The following is a 21,398-nucleotide window of genomic DNA, read 5'->3' as shown; positions in this document are numbered from 1 at the left end:
GGAAAGGGATTAAAAATAGACACCAATGTAGAATATCACCATTTATCTTAACCAAGGTAAATTAATAACCATAATGAGGATGTGTAAATATTGCTTCAACCCATAATCATTTGCTCTCCTTGACAATTAGCTTTTTTACCTCATAAAACAGTAAAAAACAAAAAAACAAAAACAAAAAAATTGAAGAAAAAAATAAATTTTCAGAAACTTAAGGCTTAATTAAGCCAGAACATTTCCAAAAGTACTAAAGAGTGAAATTACATGAATAATGTGAATAGAATAGATTTATCAACCTTTATATAATGAACTATTTTTTTGGTTTATTTTTTTTAATTCTTTTTTTTATTATAGTTTTTATTTACATGATATATGCATGGGCAATTTTTCAGCATTGACAATTGCAAAACCTTTTTTTTCCAATTCTTCCCCTCCCTTCCTCCATCCCCTCCCCCAGATGGCAGGTTGACCAATATATGTTAAATATGTCAAAGTATAAGTCAAATATAAGTATATATATATCCATACAGTTATTTTGCTGTACAAAAAGAATTGGACTTTGAAATAGCATAATTAACCTGTGAAGGAAATAAAAAATGCAGGTAGACAAAAATAGAGGGATTGGGAATTCTATGTAGTGGTTCATAGTCATCTCCCAGAGTTCTTTCACTGGGTATAGCTGGTTCAATTTATAATGAACTATTATTTATAATGAACTATTTTCAATATTCCTTTTTACCCAAATAAAACATGTCTAATTTTTCTTATACAAAAAAGTCTTCTAAGTCCTTGAAGATGGCAATCAAATCTTTTCTAATCCTTTCTCTGGACTAAAAGATGCCTAGTTCCTTCAACTAATCTTCACATGGCATGAATTAGATAGCAACCATTCTGACTGACATTTTCAACATGCTCTCCCCCTTGTTAATGTCCCTTTTAAAATATACTTCCAGAACTAAATGTTGCACTCCAAATATAGTGTAATCAGAGCCAAGAATATAGTAAAACAATTCCTGGAAGCTAGATCTCTCTTAAAGTAGCCTAACATTCAAACAGTTTGGGTTACCATATCATAATGCTGCTTCACAATGATTTTTGCAGTACACTTAAATCCCCAGATCTTTTTTTTTTTTTTTTTAGAAAAACTGATTAATTATGCTTCCAGTCTTCTTATTCTTATATTGATTTCTTGAATCTACATATAAGACTTAAAATATATTCCTACAAAAGTCCATCTCATTAAACTCAAATTACTCTCCTGATTTAACAAAATTTTAATTAATCCCAACACATGGGGGGCAGCTAGGTGGTGCAGTGGATAGAGCACCAGCCCTGAATTCAGGAGGACCCGAGTTCAAATTTGATCTCAGACACTTAACACTTCCTAGCTGTGTGACCCTGGGCAAGTCACTTAACCCCAGCCTCAGGGGAAAAAAAAAAATTAATCCTAACACTAAAATCTAGCATGTTAGCTAATCTCACTTACCTTTTTGTTGCCTATCTGATAAAAATATAACCTATGCCTTTATCCAATTCACTAACAAAAATGTTAAACATCATAGACAAAACACAGATCTCTTAATGCCAGTGGTACCAATAACTATTTTCTTACCCCATATAATTCTTATGCAGTATACCCTCCTAAAAATTCTGGAGAGATAAACAAGATGCCTTCCTTTAAATATTGTGACATTGTGTGCATACAAAAGGAATTGTGGAACATGAGAGCTGTCAATCAACTAGCCATTCTTATTTCATGATCTCTCTTTCTAGGTATGGGGTCTTTGATGTTATTTATACATATGAAGATATATATACAATGTATATACACAAATACATTCATATAAGCACATGTATTCAATGTGCATATATATATAGACATAAAATAAGGGCAGTCAGGTAACACAGTTAATAGATAACATTGTGGACTTAAAGATAGGATGACTCATCTTCTTGAGTTCAAATCTGCTTCAGACACCTATAGGTATTTAATAATACACATCATACATATAAGCAGATAAGATTTATCTAAGTAAAATCATATCAATATTAGATTTTTCTAGAATGAGTGTTCTTGTATTGCCTTTCTGCTGAATCAAAAATATGAACAAGGTAATAGATTTTCTCCTTCAGGCAAAAGATGGGTAAAGTTCAATAATCAATTTGGAATTACTAGAGTTAAAGCAAGGAGCACAGTTCAATCACTAAGAAATCTCCAGGGGTTTTGAAAACTCAAGTATGTTCCCAGTGAAGCTATTAGTTGCATTAAAGGCCCGTTCAATTGGCTGTTTTAAACTCATAACTAAAAGTTTAAAATTGGAATAAAGATTTTAAAAGCTATTAAGATGATTATTAATATATAAGTAAGTTAGCCTCTTAATGTGATCAAGCTAAAACAGAACAGAACAAATCAGGAAATCATTTAAGTGCTTAAAGAATCTTTCTGATCCAGCCATCTTATTGTAAACACAACTTATTTTCTAATTCTTAATTCAGGTTTGTTTATAGCAATATATTTCTATTTAAAGGTAATATAAGAGCCATTTAGAAAAACAACAACAATAACATAATTAATAATTAATTAGAAGTGGAAAATTCTAACAGGCTATCCAAACATTCTGACATTCTTAAAATGTTAATTTGTTAATTCAAGTTTAAGTTTTAACTATTTCAAAACAATGAGAAATTTAATACTTCTTACTTTTTAAAGTTGCCACAAACAGCAATCTATTCTGAAGGGCAAATTCAATTTGTTTTGTTCTAAATATTTCATTGTTTGCTATTTTTAGTTCAGGTAATATACTATAAAAATGAGGTTATTTTTTTATCAATTCTTTTATTTAATATTTTTTCAAATATTTTTTGATGATCATCTTTTTCAATTAGCATAATTACATCAATTTGGTAGTACTGAATACAAATATACATATATCTGCATATTTAGTATTTTCATTATTTCTTCAGTTTATTAATAAAAGTCATTCACTAAGCACACTATAGATTTTGGCTGTGATTTAAATTTTGGATGAAAACAGTGGATTCAATATATTTTAACATTATGAAGGTTTTCATTATGCATTCTTTAATTTAGTTCACCTATTATCCTATGAATTTATGATGAGTATTTTTTCAATGACTAAAATGTAAATAAAGCAGCTAAAATTCCAAGTATTTTATAATATTAATGTGTTCTGGCTGCCCATTAAATAATAACTTTTACTCCTAGTTTCACTGAAATTAGACTGAAAATGATGTTAAGTACAACTTCTCAAATTATAATTGTAAAAACATTACTTCCAAACTGAGATGCTCATCAAAACCTAATGCTACTCTGTATCTTTAATACCCAAATCATGCATAATCAATGACTCTCCCACATATTCAAAAGCAACCTTAATTTTCCCCTCCTTTTAAAAAGCAAAACAGCAGAAACAATTACAACTTAAAAGCCTTTATATAACGGAGGCATGGTTTTTAATGAAAATTTTCTTCTTCAAAGCAATTACATATTTCACATCTAAATTGTAGTACCTTTAAAATTGCCAACTGAATTCATGATTCAGCTCTGATTCTTTAGCTTATTCGTGTTCCAATAGGAAATCCATATCTGTATTTTCTTTTTTTCAAAAGATCCTAATAGGTCAAATCAGAACTTAGAAATGAAATAAGTAAAATACACACACACACACACACACACACACACACACACACACACACACACACACACACATATAATTCTCCTTTGGAGAATTTGAAAGTAACTTTTAGAGTCAATGTGAATTACAGAAAAATATACCTTTATTTCTGAAATTATATATTATTCTTATATACTAAGTAAATAATTAACTTTGGGCATCTTGCCCACATTTAAAACCATACTAATTGAGAGTTCTCTTTTTAAAAATGTCATTCCAAGTTCATCATCTATAGTACCTGGTTCTTGAGTGACATCCACCTTTCCCACACTGACATCAAGTATTTCACCATTTTGGGCAAAAGTCTCCCATTCTGATTCAGTCTGCAGGCAAGCTGGACACCATGGGGCATAACTACAGAGGAAAGAATATTTCATCAATACATATTAAAAAAATAAAGACATATAAAGCAATTTTTGTTTATTTTTATAATATACAGAAAAGAAAAATATTTTTTTTAAAAAAGCAAATCTTTTAGAGATGGAAAAAATTGGAACACGGAGTTTGTCAATCTATATCCCAGTATATTCAAACAGAATATTTTCTTATGAAAAGATTTATGGGAAAAGAAGGACTTTACCATGTTTTCTTTGGTCTATTCAGATTTTGTGAAAGTGAAAACTTTCAAATCTATATTTATATCATATGACTCCATGGTTGGAGGAACTGTTTTCAAATCCTAATTGATATTTACTACCTTTGTGATGTAAGGCATATCCTTTCTCATCTTTAATATGAGGAGCCTGAAGCCCCAACAGCAAGAAATAGAAAAAAGAAATTTCATTTAAAATAACTGTAGACATCATAAAATATTTGGGACACAAATGTATGAACACAATCACAAAACACTTTTCATAGAAATAAAAGTCAGATCTATACAAACAGAAAAATATCAATTGTTCATGAGTATGCCAAGCTAATAGAATAAAAATAACAATTCTACCTAAAATAATTTACTTATTCAGTCCCATACCAACCAAAGTGCCAAAAATTATTTTATAGAGCTAGAAAAAATAATAATAAAATTCATCTGAAAGAATAAAAGGTCAAGAATATTAAGTGAATTAATGGGAAAAAATGTAAAGGAAGGTAGCCTAGCTGTATTAGATCTAAAATTATATTATAAAGCAGCAATCATCAAAACTAGTTAGTACTGGCTAAGAAATAGAGTGGTGAGATAAGTTAGGTAGAAAAGACAGAGTACCAAATGACTATAGTAATCTACTGTTTTATAAATCCAAAGATTCCCATTTCTGGGACAAGAACTCACTATCTGCCAAAAACTATTGGAAAACAGTGTAGCAGAAAATATGCATAGATCAACATCTCACACCTTGAAAAAATACATGATTTGGACATAAAGAGTGATACTAGAAGCAAATTAGAAGAAAAAGGAATGTTTACCTGTCAGATCTATGGAGAAGGGAAGAATACATGACCAAAGGAGAGAGAGAACATTATGAATGCAAAATGGGTAATTTTGATTACATTAAATGAATAAGCTTTTGCACAAATAAACCCAATATAACTACCATTAGAAGGAAAACAGAAAGATGGGAAACAATTTTTATAACAAGTATTTCTAGCAAAGGCCTCATTTCTCAAATATATAGAAAACTAAGTCAAATTTATATAGGCAGTTTTCAGACAAAGAAGTCAAAACTATTTATATTCATATGAAAAATATTTTTAGATAACTATTGATTAGAGAAATGCAAATTAAAACAGCTCTGACATACTAACTTATACCTGTTAGATTGGCTAATATGACAGAAAAGGAAAATGATAAATGTTGGCAAAGAAGTGGGAAAATTGGGACACTGATATCTTGTTGGTGAAATTGTAAATGGATCCAGCCATTCTGGAGAACAATTTGGATCTATGCCCAAATAACAATCAAATTGTTCATATCTTTTGATCCAGCAGTAACTCAACTAGATTTGTGATCTCAAAGAGATCATAAAAAAGGGAAAATGACCTTCATGTAAAAAACTATTTAAAGCAGTGGCAAAGAAATGGAAATTGAGGGAATATTCACCAATTGGAAAATATATGAATAAATTGTACTATATGAATGGAATGCTCTTGTTCTATAAGAAATGATGAGTGGGTGAATTTCAGAAAAATCTGGAAAGACTTACATGACCTGATGCCAAGTGAAATGAAGAGAACCAAGAGAATATTCTATATAAAAACAGTGACATATGATGATTAAGTATGATTGACTTAACTCTTCTCAGCAATGCAATAATCTAAGGCAATTCCAAAAGACTCATAAGGAAAATGCTATCGGTCTGAATGCAAACCAAACATACATTTTTACCTTATTTTTGCTTGTTTGTTTTTCATGGCTTTTCCCTTTTGTTCTGGTTCTTCTTTTATAATATGTCTAATGTGAAAATGCTTAATATGATTGAACATACATAATCCAAATCATATTGAAGAAGGGAACTCAAAACTCTAAACTCCTTGAAGGAGAAAATCCTCAATTCTGCCTCAGTGAGGAACCCATCCAAGGGAAACAAGACAAATAGTTTCATTCTGTTATCTAGATGGGGTTGATACAGTCCTGAGCAAAAAAAAAAAAATTCAACTCTATTGAATTAAAGAAACTCATTCAATTCTATTCAAATTCTAGCTCAAGCTGAAATCCAGCTTGTAGATGAGCCAACTTGGGACTCCACCCATGAGCCCCCTTCAGCTTATAGCCAAAACTATTATAAAAGAGCCAATATAAAATCCTCTTTTTGCAGAGTTTCTAAACCTGCCAGGCCATGCCAAAGAAATCTCTGCCCACTGGAATAATATTTTTTCAGGGCTACCCTCTCTTTACCCTCATCTATTTCACTAACAAGACTTTATGCCTCTCTGTCAGGATTTCTAACCTTACTTCCCAATCAATCTAAGTTTTTGGGTTTGTAAATTCCTTTAGAGTAAATCCCTAAACTGCCAGGTTCCCCAAAACTCCCTATCCTTGCATCAAATCCCCAGGGGGTGCAGGGGAACCAAAACTCTCCATTTGGTTCTCTGAACCCCAAATCTGCCACTACACCATATCATTTAACTCCCTGACCACCAGAAACCCTAATCTCATTTTGGTTCCTTGAATCTAGACCTTATCATTTGGCTCCCTATGAAAGGGAACCCCAAAACCTAAACCTCATCATATTTTTGGTAAAGTAGACTTCACCTCATCAATAGTGCTTGCCATCTTGGGAACAGAGAATAGGATGAGGGGAGAAAAATTTGGAACTCAACATCTTATTTTAAAAAAAGGGGGGGCAGCTAGGTGGTACAGTGGATAGAGCACCAGCCTTGAATTCAGGAGGACCCGAGTTCAAATCTGATCTCAGACACTTAACACTTCCTAGCTGTGTGACCCTGGGCAAGTCACTTAACCCCAGCCTGGGGGGGGGGGGGAAATGCTGAAAACTATTTTTATGGAATTGGAAAAAAATAACTATTTACTTTAAAAAAAAAAAAAAAAAAAAAAAGAGGAACCTAGCCCAGAAAGACTCTGATATCTCTCCTAGTTTTATGATCCTATAAGTACCAAATGGTTATTATTATTTCAGTCACTACATAAGAGAAGATAAAAGAGTCTGGTAATTATAACCTAAACTAGGGAGGTTAGTTCAGTTAGCAAAATAATTGTTCCTACAAATCTAGACCAGGGTAAATCAAAGAGACACTGTTATGCCACAGTTCTCTTATTGTCCTGATTGTTTCCCTAATTTTTTCCCCTTGGTTTATAATTGTTCTGCTTAATCCTGCAAAACCACCCCTCCCTCTTTATCAGAATATTTGATAAGGATAAAAGATCTTATGTTTTAGAATATCTGAATGCCTCTCCCCATCCCAAGCTACCAAAGTGTCAGATACTGTCTTATCAAGATGCCTCTCTCCATCTCCAGGTGCCTACCCCCTTATGTCATCCCATCTCCCATGGCTCGTCCCACCCAAAGTCCCTTTTCTGCTCTCATCACTCTGACTGCACCCCTGCCTCAGTCTATCCCCTGAGTCTGAGCCATGTGTATATAGGTCATTGAGAACTCACATTATTTGCTGGATTTTAGGAGACAATAGTCTCATTCGGCCCTGGGACCAAACCATGGATCCATTTGGTTCCAGGAAAGCTCTCCCTTTCAAATAAATTATTAAATACCTTCTAATCTCTATCTTGCCTAGATTTTCCTGAGAATAGTACTTGGATTTCTGGACCATGATAGGACTCTAGTCAAGTATATAGCCAATAAACCTAGTTTTTTAAATGTACTTGCTTAGCATCTTGTGAATCTAATCAAAAAAAGTTTTAAACTAAAAATTGGAGAGGGAGAAAAATCCCTATTGTATAACAATCAGCTAGACTCTATAGGCAGGGGTTCTCAAACTACGGCCTACCGGCCAGATGTGACCCACTGAGGACGTTTATGCAGCTAGCTGCATTATGGCAAATGGGCTGGGGGCGGAGACAGAGTATGAGTTTTTGTTTTTACTATAGTCTGGCCCTCCAACAGTCTGAGGAACAGTGAACTGGCCCCCTATTTTAAAAGTTTGAGGACCACTGCTATAGAGAATAGCCATAAAGTATATAAGAACAGAAATTCACATGAGAACAAGCCAAAGTAAATAGACAGCAATAAAATCCATGGCCTCAGATGCAGATACACAAATGCATATAGGATGGGTAACAAGTAGGAAGAAATAAAGACTTTAATACAAGGAGGAAAGTTTGATCTAAGACTTTATGGAATGTGAGAAATGGATGAGCATTGTTTTCTACAGTTATAAGAATTAAATTGGAGAAATGAAACCCACAAGGACATCGAGGAATAATCAAGGGTAGAGTTTATCTTCTCTCAAAAGAATGTAAACTTCTTGGGGGCAGGAACTGACTTTTGTAATCTGGGGTGGTGGCCTGACATTTGAAAAGAATCTTTTGTTCTTTGCCTTTAATCCTCTTTAATTACCCTTCACAGCTCTAGAATGGAAGCTCCTTTGAGACAAGGACTAGCTATGTAATGAAGGGTAAAGATTCATGAAATATAATTTCTGTCACATTCAATTAAAGAGGAATCAAGAGAAGGTCTTGTGCTTCAGAATAGGAAATAAAATGCTGCCTTTGGAGTTTCAAAAGTATGTCTACTCATCTAGGCACTCTTTCTTGTAAAAATATAAAATAAATCTTTCTTGTATTCATCAGTGAATCTGTAGAGTTCTTGGTAAGATATTTTGTTTCTTACAGAATAAGACCTATGACAGAATATGATATGGAAGGGTATGACTTATTCCAAAAGGATGGAATATTCCAAAGGATTGGAAAAGGATAGAGATGAGGTTAAACACTGTATTTTAAACATATATTTATGTGAGGAAATAAAGGTAAGATAAGCAGAATGAAGAGCATTTGAGTAAAGATAAATGGACTCAGAAAGAGAAGCATTATTGTTGTTAGTGCATACCATATCACCTAGATAGATCAAAAGAGGAAACAGTTTAGGAAACATCAAATTCCTAGCAAGAAGACATGAAATTGAAGTGATAAAGAACTTCATTTAAACAGATATTTGCTGACTCTAGGCCGCAGATAGTGGGGGAACTCTGGGTAAGGTATAAGACCCTTCAACCCAGAGGGAACCTGTTGATAATGTCTGGTTTGGCTCCCCACTTCCCTTTGGTGTTCTCACCTTTCCTGAGAAGTCTAGGAGGGTGTAACCACTTGTGTTTTATTTGAAGCAATGGATACTTACAACAAGAGGTATTTTATATAGCAGGGAGTATGACTGATGAAATAATGGTTCTCTAGTTCACACATACTTAGTGTAATAATGTAATTACTTAGTGTAATGATGTAATCATCTTGAAGCATTTAAGAGCTGAGAGAACTGGAAATGAAACTCTCCATCTTTGACCATCCTGGTGGCTCTCCTGCCTTCTTCACTTCTCCACTAAGACCAAGGCTGGTCCAGAGATCCTCCAGAGAGCTAGTCTCGACACTACTTTTTGTCAGGGATTTCCAGAAGGACACAACAGGAAGTTAAAAAACAATCATGTACAAACAAGATTTTTGAAAGATAAATTAGAAATAATCTAAGAGAGAAGGCACTAATCAAACTAAGCAGAAACAAACCTTGAAATATGTATGGCTTCAAGAACCACCAAGAATTAGACATGAACATGAGAATCTGCTTGTTGGCCTTTTGCTAAAACTCCTATTCTAAGGTCTATAAAGAAAACTGTAGCAAATATTCTCCAATCCTGTTTATGACAAGAAATCAAATAAATCAGAGCTGAGGTCCTGTCCAATCAACAAGGAGAGTGGCCTGTGATAGGGCAAGAGAAGCTATATTTACTGTGTGATAAGAGTGTATCTTAAGTGTTTTCCAGCATAGCCTCAAAGGAAGATCAGGGGATTTTTTTTTTTTTTCTAGGTAGAATTTCATAAGGTAGATTGTCATTATACTTAAAATGGCCCATGAATATTTACCAAATTCAATATATCCAAATTGAACTCAGCTCTTCCCAGAATTATAACTTTCTTCCTTAATTCTGCCAATGTGACTGGAGTCCTTTCCATTAGTCAGATCATAACCTCAACAGTCATTCTCCTTCTCCTTTACTCTCCCTATATCCAATCAATTATCACATCCTCTAAACTTGACCTCCACAAGATTTCTCATATGTGACTCCATAGACTGAAATGACAACTATAAAAGTTCAGATTCTGATAACCTCTCACCTATACTATTTCAATAGTCTCCTTATTTAATTCCCTACCTCTAGTCTTTTCTCCAGTCTGTCCTGATATAGTAAATAAAATGCTAGTACACTGGTCTGATCTTGTGATTTCTCTAATCAAGAAGCTTAGGTGGTTTCCTACCTCTTCTATAAACTACAAACACGTGTTTGGCATTAAATCTAGTCTCTATACAATTCTGATTTTTTTTTCCCCCAAAAAATTATTTTATTTGAAGAAATAGAATAAGCAAAAAGAAAAGAAAAGAAAAACAAAACCAAAATGAAATAAAACAAAAAAGAATATTATTATGTATCCAGCAGGACATCAGGGGGATTCAACAAATACCAATTTAAGAAAGCATATATATTAGAAGAAATTGTATTAATGAGTGCCTATCTTTCTTTACTTCCCTTTTAAATTGTTCTTTTGTTCTCTGCTGTGCACCTTATTTACTTTATTCTTTTTCCCCCCTTTCAATTCTACCCTCACCCCCCATCCCCCCATATATGCTATAGGTAAGAGAGGATATATTTATATATTACATATGAAGAAATATACATACACAGACAGAAACACGCATATCTCCCTTTCATCCTCCCACCACTCCCAAGCAAGCTACAGTTAAGAATATATATATCTATGGAACAGCTACGTGGTGCAGTGGATAGAGCACCAGCCTTGTAGTCAAGAGAACCTGCGTTCAAATCTGGCCTCAGACACTAAATACTTCCTAGCTATGTGTGATCCTGGGCAAGTCACTTAACCCCAATTGCCTCAGCAAAAATAAATATACTTATAGATATATACATATATCCAGGTGTCTTCCTTATCTTTGCTGACTCTTTAATTAAATTCAATTTCCTAACTTGCATTACTATTACTTAATCTCTCCCCACCAAGATCTCTCCTTTGTCTTCTTCCCTCACCTTTTGCATTCCCATCTGCCCATCCCTCCCCACTATTTCTTTGTAAATTTTGGAGGATGCTAAACCCTTCATGGCATATGTAGTGTTGCCTTTTGAACCCATTCTCAATGTGAGTAGGTTTTCAGAACTAAGAGCCCTTCTCCTATCTCTAATGCCTTTATGACTATTCTTCTGCACCTAATTTGTATAACATGATTATTATTTTTACCTTTACTCTCCCAGCCTTTCTTTTGAGTTTAACCTATTATTGATGTAAAGCTTAAAAATAATACATTTTTCATGTTAAAAAAAAATACAATTTGTCCATATTTAAACAGTTTGTCCATGTTGAGTTCCTTAAAATTGCTCTTTGATATTGGCTCTTATTTGTTAAATTTTCTGTTAAATTAGGGTTTAGTCGATAAAAAGTCTTGAAAATCTGCAAGCTCATTAAATGGCCATTTTTTCTCATTGAAAAGCATAGATAATTTTGCTTGATATGATATTTTTGGCTGCAGGCCAGTTCTTTTGCTTGTCTGTAAGTGTAATTCCAAGACCTGTGGTCTTTTATTGTGGCTGCTGCTAAGATTTATACAATTCTAATTGTAGCTCAAGTATATTTGACTTTTTTTTTCTTATTTTTTGCAAAATTTTCTCTTTGATCTGAGTGTTTCAAAATTTGGCAATAATATTCTGATATGTTTTCCAAAAAAAGATCTCTTTGAGGTTGTAAACAGTGGACTTTTTTTCTATTTCTACTGAAATTCCATCATTCCAGGCCAATTTTCTAGAATTTTTTCCTGCGTTGTTGTGTCAAGGTTCTGTTTTTGGTCACAACTTTCTGCAGTACAATTATTCTTATATTTTCTCTTCTTGATCTGTTCTCTAAATCAGTTGTTTTTCTTATGAGTTGTTTCTGTTCTATTTTCTCATTCTTTATAATACGTTTTGTTATTTCTTGGTGTCTCCTAGCTTCATTGGCTTCTTGCTCAATTCTAATTTCAAAGAGTTATTTTAATCATTGAGACTATACTTCCTTGTCTAATTGGTTAACTTTTTTATTCATAATCTTCTTGTTTTTCTTGGATGATTTTAATTTTTTATTTAGTTTTTTCCTCAATGTATCTCATTTGATTTTTGAATTCTTTTATAAATTCTCTCTAGGAAGGGAACCATTTCACATTACTCTTTGGGATAGAAGCTTTTTTTTTTTTTTTTTTTTTTTTTTACACTAAAGTATCCAGCTTTGAAGATGAATCCCGGTCTTCCCTGTCCCCATAAGATATTTCAATGGTGGGATTCTTTCTTCTTTGCTGGCTCATTTTTTTTTTTTTTTTTTAAATAAGAGGTATCAGTGTAAGCACCTCTAATCATGGGTTGGGGGAATGGTGCCTCAAGCTTCCCTTCAGCTCTCCATTATGACCAGGAATCCCAAACCAAGAGCTCCACCCTCATCCTGCAAGTGCCTACAGCCAACAATGTTCTGCTCCATGTTTCTATGCTCACTAAGTACTAGTTCCTACTCACCTAGGACCCAACTCAACAGCACAGCTTGGGTTGGCATTCCCAATCAGCTGAAGTACACTACATGTTCCTGTATTCAAATTGCAATTCCACAAACAGCCAAGAAGGTAAAAGTCTCTATGGCTCCTGCAAAAGCTACAACCACAACCATCTAGCCCCTAAGGATCCCCACATGATATTTCTATGGAACTAGCCCAGAAGTATTTGCATTTCACTCAGGTTAATCCCTGACTGGGTCTTTCTTTAGATCTTGTACTATAGTATCTGGAAGATATAGTATCTGCCCTAAATCTTATTAGTTTCTCACCAGTCTTTGTTCACCCTGAGGCGTAATTTGCTCCATTTGTGAGGGAAATCAGGAGAGCTTAAAATTTACCAACCAACTCTGTCATCTTCCCAGAATCCTCCCCCTGACCTTTCTTTTTATATTAATTTCATATTACTTCTTAAACATTCTCCTTTCCACTCAAGCTAACATACCTGATGCTCCCTGTGCACAATGTTCCATCTCCTGCCTCTATATTTTTACCTAGGTTTTCTCCATACTTTCAATGCTCTTTTTGCCTCTGCTTCTTGAAACCTGTAGCTCCCTTCATTACTCAATGAAAATGCCATCTACTTTAGAGAATTTTACATGATAAATCTTAGTTATTAGTGCCTGCTTCTACCCAAAATGTATTTATATCTACTTGTATATATGTTGCATTGGTTTACCTGAGAATGCAGTCTTTCTTTTCAGCCTTTTCTTATAATGTAAATTCCTTGGGAGCATAGAATCTTTCATTCTTATCACTGTCTTCATAGTTTCTATCTCTGTGCCAGGCACACTGTAAAAGCTTAATAAATGCTTGATAACATGTTGAAAGCACTGCCCTGTTGTGTGCTTTCTAGAGCCCCCAAGTTGGGGTGCCAAAATATACCATCTGGACTAGCTCTCTGGAGGATCTCAGGGCCAGCCCAAGTCCTTGGTCTTAGTGGAGGAGTGATGAGGCAGAAGACCCATGACAATAGTCAAAGAAGGAATCTGTTTATTCCAAATTCTCTCAGCTTTATATACTCTAATACCATTATATAACCAAAATGACACTGCGCAGGTGCTAAGTATATACTGTGCACGTGGAACCATATAAATAACTTGCTATTGTATGTAGATCTCTGCCATTTGGTATCACTCTGCTTCAATCACAACACAGGTTGTCACCGCCCCCTGACTCCTCGGGAAGGCCAAGATCCCTTAGGGGAGATGGGGAGTTGAACCAGACACTGTCAGCAGATTCCCTCTGGGCTGAAGGGTCTTATACCTCACCCAGAGTTCCCCCCACTATCTGTGGCCCTCTACACTGCCCCATTCTGGGGATGCAACATCAAAAAGAAAAAAAGTTCTCTCTTTGAGAAGCTTACTTGCTAATGAAGGACACAATACATAGATATATATGAGTGTGTATGTGTGTGTGTGTATATATATATATATATATATATATATATATATATATATATATATATATATATATATATGCATATATATATATATATATATATATGTATAAGTAATTACATATACACATATATAAATAGTTGATAAAGGAAGTTACACTAAAAATTAGAGACACTGAGTTGCTTTCCCTAACTTGCACATAAACTAAACCATGAATGGAAGCTAAAAATTTCCCCTAAGACACACTTTAAACATTTTCTTGTTCATTCATAGTGATAAACACTAGAGTGTCACAAATAATTCCAAAGTTGCTTTATGTAACTAACCTAGCATATGGTGAGAAGTTTACATTGTTGGTCATCTTGCCTTGCTCCTCAAAATCTATTTCTGAATATAATCTTATCACATCAGAGTAAGTTTTACCCAACATCAGGGAAGGATTTATTATACATAAGCAAATCTTCCAGAGAGAAAAAACTTATCCTTTTTTATATCAATTTAATTTTTTAAAAAATTATTCCACAAAATCTGCTCCATTAAAGTGTTTTTCTTTAAAATGTCTGTTAATTAATGAGATGATTCAAACCAGCTCCAATTGTTCAGTAATAAAGAAAATCAGCTACACCTGAGAGAGAACTATGGGAAATGAGTATGGACCACAACATAGCATTTCCACTTTTCTGTTATTGTTTGCTTGCATTTTTGTTTTTCTTCTCAGGTTTTTTTCACTTTCTTTCTAGATTCGATTTTTCTTGTGCAACAAGATAACTGTATAAATATGTATGCATGTATTGTATTTAACATATACTTTAACATATTCAACATGTATTGGACTACCTACCACTTAGGGGAGAAGGTGGAGGAAAGGAAGGGAAAAGTTGGAACAGAAGGTTTTGCAAGAGTCAATGTTGAAAAATTACCCAAGTATATGTGTTTTTTTGTAAATAAAAAGCTATAATAATAAAAAGAAAGAAAAAAAGAAAAAAGAAAAAGAAAAAAAAAGTCTGTTAATTTCTCCTGAAGCATGACATTTACTTATAACTTAGAATAAATGTTCTTTATTTTTTTTCATTACTATGACTATTTTTTTTATAATTGTTTATTTAATTTTTATTTTATTTTATAATTATAACTTTTTTTTTGACAGTACATATGCATGGATAATTTTTTACAACATTATCCCTTGCACTTACTTCTGTTCAGATTTTTTCCCTTCCTCCCCCAACCCCCCCCCCCCAGATGGCAGGCAGTCTTATACATGTTAAATATATTACAATATATTCTGGATACAATGTATGTGTGTAGAACCGAATTTCTTGTTGCACAGGAAGAATTGGATTCAGAAGGTAAAAATAACAGTTTACACTCATTTCCCAGTGTTCCTTTTCTGGATGTAGCTGATTCTGTCCATCATTGATCAATTGGAATTGGATTAGCTCTTCTCTATGTTGAAGATATCCACTTCCATCAGAATACATCCTCATACAGTATCATTGTTGAAGTGTATAATGACCCCCTAGTTCAGAATCAGTTGATGTAAGTCTCTCCAAGCCTCTCTGTACTTCTCCTGTTGGTCATTTCTTACAGAACAATAATATTCCATAACATTCATATACCATAATTTACCCAACCATTCTCCAATTGATGGACATCCATTCATCTTCCAGCTTCTAGCCATTATGAAAAGGGCTGCCACAAACATTTTGGCACATACAGGTCCCTTTCCCCTCTTTAGTATTTCCTTGGGATATAAGCCCAGTAGTAGTATGGCTGGGTCAAAGGGTATGCACATTTTGATAACTTTTTGGGCATAATTCCAGATTACTCTCCAGAATGGTTGGATTTTCACAACTCCACCCAGTGTCCCAGTTTTCCCACATCCCCTCCAACATTCATCATTATTTGTTCCTGTCATCTTAGCCAATCTGACAGGTGTGTAATGATATCTCAGAGTTGTCTTAATTTGCATTTCTCTGATCAATAGTGATTTGGAACACTCTTTCATATGAGTGGAAATAGTTTTAATTTCATCATCTGAAAATTGTCTGTTCATATCCTTTGACCATTTATCAATTGGAGAATGGCTTGATTTCTTATAAATTAAAGTCAATTCTCTGTATATTTTGGAGATGAGGCCTTTATCAGAACCTTTACCTGTAAAAATTTTTTCCCAATTTGTTACTTCCCTTTTAATCTTGTTTGCATTAGTTTTGTTTGTGCTGAAACTTTTTAATTTGGTGTAATCAAAATGTTCTATTTTGTGATCAATAATGGTCTCTAGTTCTCCCTTGGACACAAACTCCTTCCTCCTCCACAAGTCTGAGAGGTAAACCATCCCATGTTCCTCCAATTTATTTATGATTTCGTTCCTTATGCCTAAATCTTGGACTCATTTTGATCTAATCTTAGTATGTGGTGTTAAATGTGGGTCCATGCCTAGTTTCTGCCATACTAATTTCCAGTTTTACCAGCAGTTTTTGTCAAATAATGAATTCTTATCCCAAAAGTTGGGATCTTTGGGTTTGTCAAACACTAGATTGCTATTTTTATTCACTATCTTGCCCTGTGAACCTAACCTATGCCACTGATCAACTAGTCTATTTCTTAGCCAATACCAAATGGTTTTGGTGACTGTTGCTTTATAATACAGTTCTAGATCAGGTATAGCTAGACCACCTTCACTTAATTTTTTTTTTTCATTACTTCCCTTGAAATTCTCAACCTTTTGTTGTTCCATATGAATTCTGTTGTTATTTTTTTCTAGGTTATTAAAATAGTTTCTTGGAAGTCTGATTGGTATAGCACTAAATACATAGATTAGTTTAGGGAGTATTGTCATCTTAATTATATTCGCTCGGCCTATCCAAGAGCACTGAATGTTTTTCCAATTATTTAAATCTGACTTTATTTTTGTGGCAAGTGTTTTGAAATTTTGCTCATATAATTCCTGACTCTCCTTTGGTAGATATATTCCCAAATATTTTATACTATCGACTGTTATTTTGAATGGAATTTCTCTTTGTATCTCTTGCTGTTGGATTGTGTTGGTAATGTATAAAAATGCTGAGGATTTATGTGGATTTATTTTGTATCCTGCAACTTTGCTAAAATTCTGAATTATTTCTAATAGCTTTTTAGCAGAGTCTTTGGGGTTCTCTAAGTATACCATCATGCCATCTGCAAAAAGTGGTAGTTTGATTTCCTCGTTTCCTACTCTAATTCCTTGAATCTCTTTCTCAGCTCTTATTGCCGAGGCTAGAGTTTCTAGTATTATATTGAAAAGTAATGGTGATAGTGGGCAACCTTGTTTCTTATAGGGAAAGGTTCTAGTTTATCGCCATTACATATGATGTTTAACTGAAGGTTTTAAATATATGCTCCTTATTATTTTAAGGAATAGTCCATTTATTCCTATACTCTCAAGCATTTTTAGTAGGAATGGATGTTGGATTTTATCAAATGCTTTTTCTGCAATAAATGTTCTTTAAATGTCTAAGCCAATGTCATTAAATATTTAAACATAGCATTTGGTTAAAACAATAACTACTCTATTTCTGTAGCATATGGAAATTCCCTTTTTTATATGATGTTTCAGTGTTTACTATACTAAATCAAAAAGAATCTGATGCTATTTATTAAAACCAGAAGAATATGTGACTAGAATTATTTCTTAGTATGTCTTAGGTAATTGGAAAAGAGAAGCCTCAATATAAAAAAAAATTGTGTATTTATTAAGCAATAGTTTAAGTATGAGACCTGTTTAAGAGTTGATATATAACATACATGTGTGTGTGTGTTAAACTGTTTGCCATATTAACCATATTAAAAAGGACTAACATTAAATGAATAATGATATTGGAACAATATTTCTTCAAAGAGAAAACCACAGATTTTGCCAAAATAATCCCAATAACAAAAAAAACAAAACAAACAAACAAAAAAAAAAAAAACCAGTAAATTAGGTATAAAAAAGATTCCTCTAAATTCTGAATAGCTTAGTTCCTTGAAAGAAATAATAAAAAAACAAAGGGACTTTTAAAAGGTTAAGGAATGTCAAGAAAAATGAGGGGAGAGTGAACATAATTATTTAAATAAAAGAAGAAAAAAGCAATTAGAAGGAAAATCAAGCAAAGAACAAAGAACAGAACAGAGGGGAGGAAATCTACCATGACTAATGACAAGAAATGAAAGACAAAAAGACAGCTGATCAAAATCTGTAACAGTATTTATAGTCAAACACTGCTGTCAGGTCATTTTCTACAAATACTATTAAAATTTGTGATCTGTGCAGTCTAGTACATAAGTACCATTCAAATGTCAAAGTAAAATACTTTGTATTATTTGACTATACAAACTACCTCTCAACAGGCTAACTCAAAGTATTTTAATTTGAAAGGATTTTCATTCTTCCTATGAAAAGAGAAAGAAGTCTGTGAGCTCTTCCTAGCTTCCCTCAGATCAACACCAGATTAATCCTCTGAATGGGTTTTAGAGTAACATAGCCCACAAATACTTGGAGTGAAACAAATTTTCCAGAAGAAGATATTTTCAAAGAAAAGGTCTTTCAGAAAAGACCTGTCTCAATCAGGCTGGAAGGGAGAGAAGCTCAGGCCAGGCACAATGCAGTGCAAGAAGACTCAAGGTAAGAATCTTCCCTGTGCTGGAGGAAATCTACTGGCTTTTAGTCAAAATACAGCAGCATTTTCTACTCTATCCTACTTCACAAGCCAGTGGGTCAGCAAGCTAGTTGTTGTAGGATCTTCATCACAAATACAAAAGGCAAATAGTGAGCCCCTGAACCCCAGCATAACAAGCAGGACTTAGCCATGCCCACCCAGCATAAGAAGGAAGCTGCCAGAAGCTGCTGTCACCTGTAGAGGAAACTTGGGACAATTTTCTCTTTTTCCTAAGAGCAGCCTTCAACCTTTAAAAAGGAACGAAAAAGTAAAAGGAACTCTGACCATAGATAGCATTTATGGGGACAGGGAAGAACAGACCTCAAACCGTGAGGTCACTAAAGGCAAAATATCTCCCAATGAAGCCTCAAAGGTGATATAATTTGGTTTCCATCTCACAAGGCTCTCTTGGAAGAATTCAAAAAGGATTTTAGAGTTAGAAGAAAATGAGGAAAGGAAATGAGAAGCCTGGAAAAGGAAATATAGAAATTGTCTGAAGAAAATCATTCCTTAAAAAATAGTTTTGGAAAAATGGAAAAAGGAAACAACTCCTTGAAAAACAGATTTTGTTAAAGGAAAAAAAAATTCAATGAACAAAACAACTTATTTAAAAGTTCAATTGACCAAATTCAAAATGAGATTTAAAAAAAACTAACTGAAGAAAATAATGTACCAAAAATTAGAATTCAATAAATGCAAGCAAATGACTCAATGAGACATCAAGATTCAAACAAACAAACAAAAAAAGTAAAAAGAAAAACAACTCATCAGAAAAACAACTGACATGGAAAATAGATCCAGGAGAGACAATCTAAGAATTGGACTTCCTGAAAACCATGATTTTTTAAAAAAGCCTAGACAACATCTTTCAAGAAATCATCAAGGACTACCCTGATATCTTCAAACTAAAGGATAAAATAGCCATTGAATGAGTCCACTAATCAACCCCTAGAAAAGATCCTAAAATAAAGACTTCAAAGAATATTATAGCTAAACTCCAGAATTATCAGATCAAGGAGAAAATGTAAGCAGCCAGAAAGAAACAATTAAAATATAGAGAAGCCACAATCAGGATTACCCAATTCTTATCAGCTTCCATTTGAAAGGACTGAAGGGCCTGAAATATGATTTTCCAAAGGGCAAAGGAGTTTGGACTGAAGCCAAGAATCAACTATCCAACAAAACTAAGCATTATCTTTCAGTAGGGAAAAGATGGACATAACAATGAAATAAGGAATTTTCCATTAAGACCATAGTTGAACAGAAAATCTGATCTTTAAATATAGAACTCAACAAATGTCTAAGAGGTAAAAAAAAAAAGGGGGGGGAGACTATGTTTTTGAAATGTTAAAATGTTTGTATCCTTATATGGAAAGATGATATGTTTAACTCTTGAGAACTATTTCTTTGTTACACTTAGAGGGTGTAGATATAATTTGATGTACAGTAATAATATAAAAGAGAAACTAGGGATGGAAAAGGGATTGTACTGGGATAAAAGGGAAGGAGAGATAAAATGAGGTAAATTTCATCACATGAAGATCAAAAAAAAAAAAAAAAAGGACTTATTACAGTTAAGGGAAAGAAGGTAGGGGAATGAACATTGTGTAAACCTTAATCTCATTATACTTGGCTCAAAGAAAGAATATCAAACATAGTGAGTTTAATATGGAAACTTGTCTCATCTTATAGGGAAGTAGGATGAGAAAGAAAGAAAGGGGGAGGAATAAAAGGAAGAATTTAAGTGGTAGAGAAAAGTGATAAGAAAGAGGGTGGAGCTGTAAAAGGGGAGGGCAGATTGAAAGAGACAGTGATCAAAAGCAAAACACTAGTAAGGAGAGAAAGGGGGAAAGGAAAGAGAAAAGTCTAACTTAGGAAAAATAAGATGGAGGAAAATGCAAAGTAAGTAATTTTAACTATGAAATGTGTATGGGATGAACTTTTTTATAAAAGTGAACCAAATAGCAGACTGGATTAAAAGCCAGAATCCTACAATATGAGGTTTGCAAGAAACACATGTAAAGCAATGATAAAAATAGAGTAAAAGTAAAAGGCTGGAGCAGAATCTATTATGCTTCAGCTAAAGTTAAAAAAACAGGAGTAGTGATCCTGATCTCAGATCAAGCAAAAGCAAAAAACAGAACTAATTAAAAGAGATTATGAAGGTAAACTATATCTTGCTAAAAGGTACCATAGATAATGATGTAATATCAATAGGAAACACATATGCACCAAGTGGTATAGCATCCAGGTTATTCAAGGAGAAGTTAAGACAACTACAAGAAGAAATAGCTAGCAAAACTATACCAGTGAGGAATCTCAACATTCCTCTATCAGAATTAGATAAATTGAACCACAAATAAACAAGAAAGAAGTTAAGAAGATAAAAAGAATTTTAGAAAAGTTATGTATGATAGACCTTTGAAA

At 33.5% G+C, this 21,398-nt stretch overlaps 1 protein-coding gene across 1 annotated transcript in view; it reads right to left on the bottom strand.

The window, feature by feature from the left end:
- The window catches only part of TMX4 (thioredoxin related transmembrane protein 4), a 115,747-nt gene that overhangs the window by 76,053 nt on the left and 18,296 nt on the right, over positions 1-21,398 (bottom strand). Inside the window, exon 2 of the mRNA XM_074287891.1 lies at positions 3,931-4,046. Within this exon, the coding sequence (XP_074143992.1) occupies positions 3,931-4,046 (116 nt within the window). The remainder of the gene's footprint in view (positions 1-3,930; positions 4,047-21,398) is intronic.

This window comes from Sminthopsis crassicaudata, chromosome 2, assembly GCF_048593235.1.
Source record: "Sminthopsis crassicaudata isolate SCR6 chromosome 2, ASM4859323v1, whole genome shotgun sequence".
NCBI classification, from domain to species: domain Eukaryota; kingdom Metazoa; phylum Chordata; class Mammalia; order Dasyuromorphia; family Dasyuridae; genus Sminthopsis; species Sminthopsis crassicaudata.
This window is presented reverse-complemented; position numbering and strand designations above follow the sequence as displayed.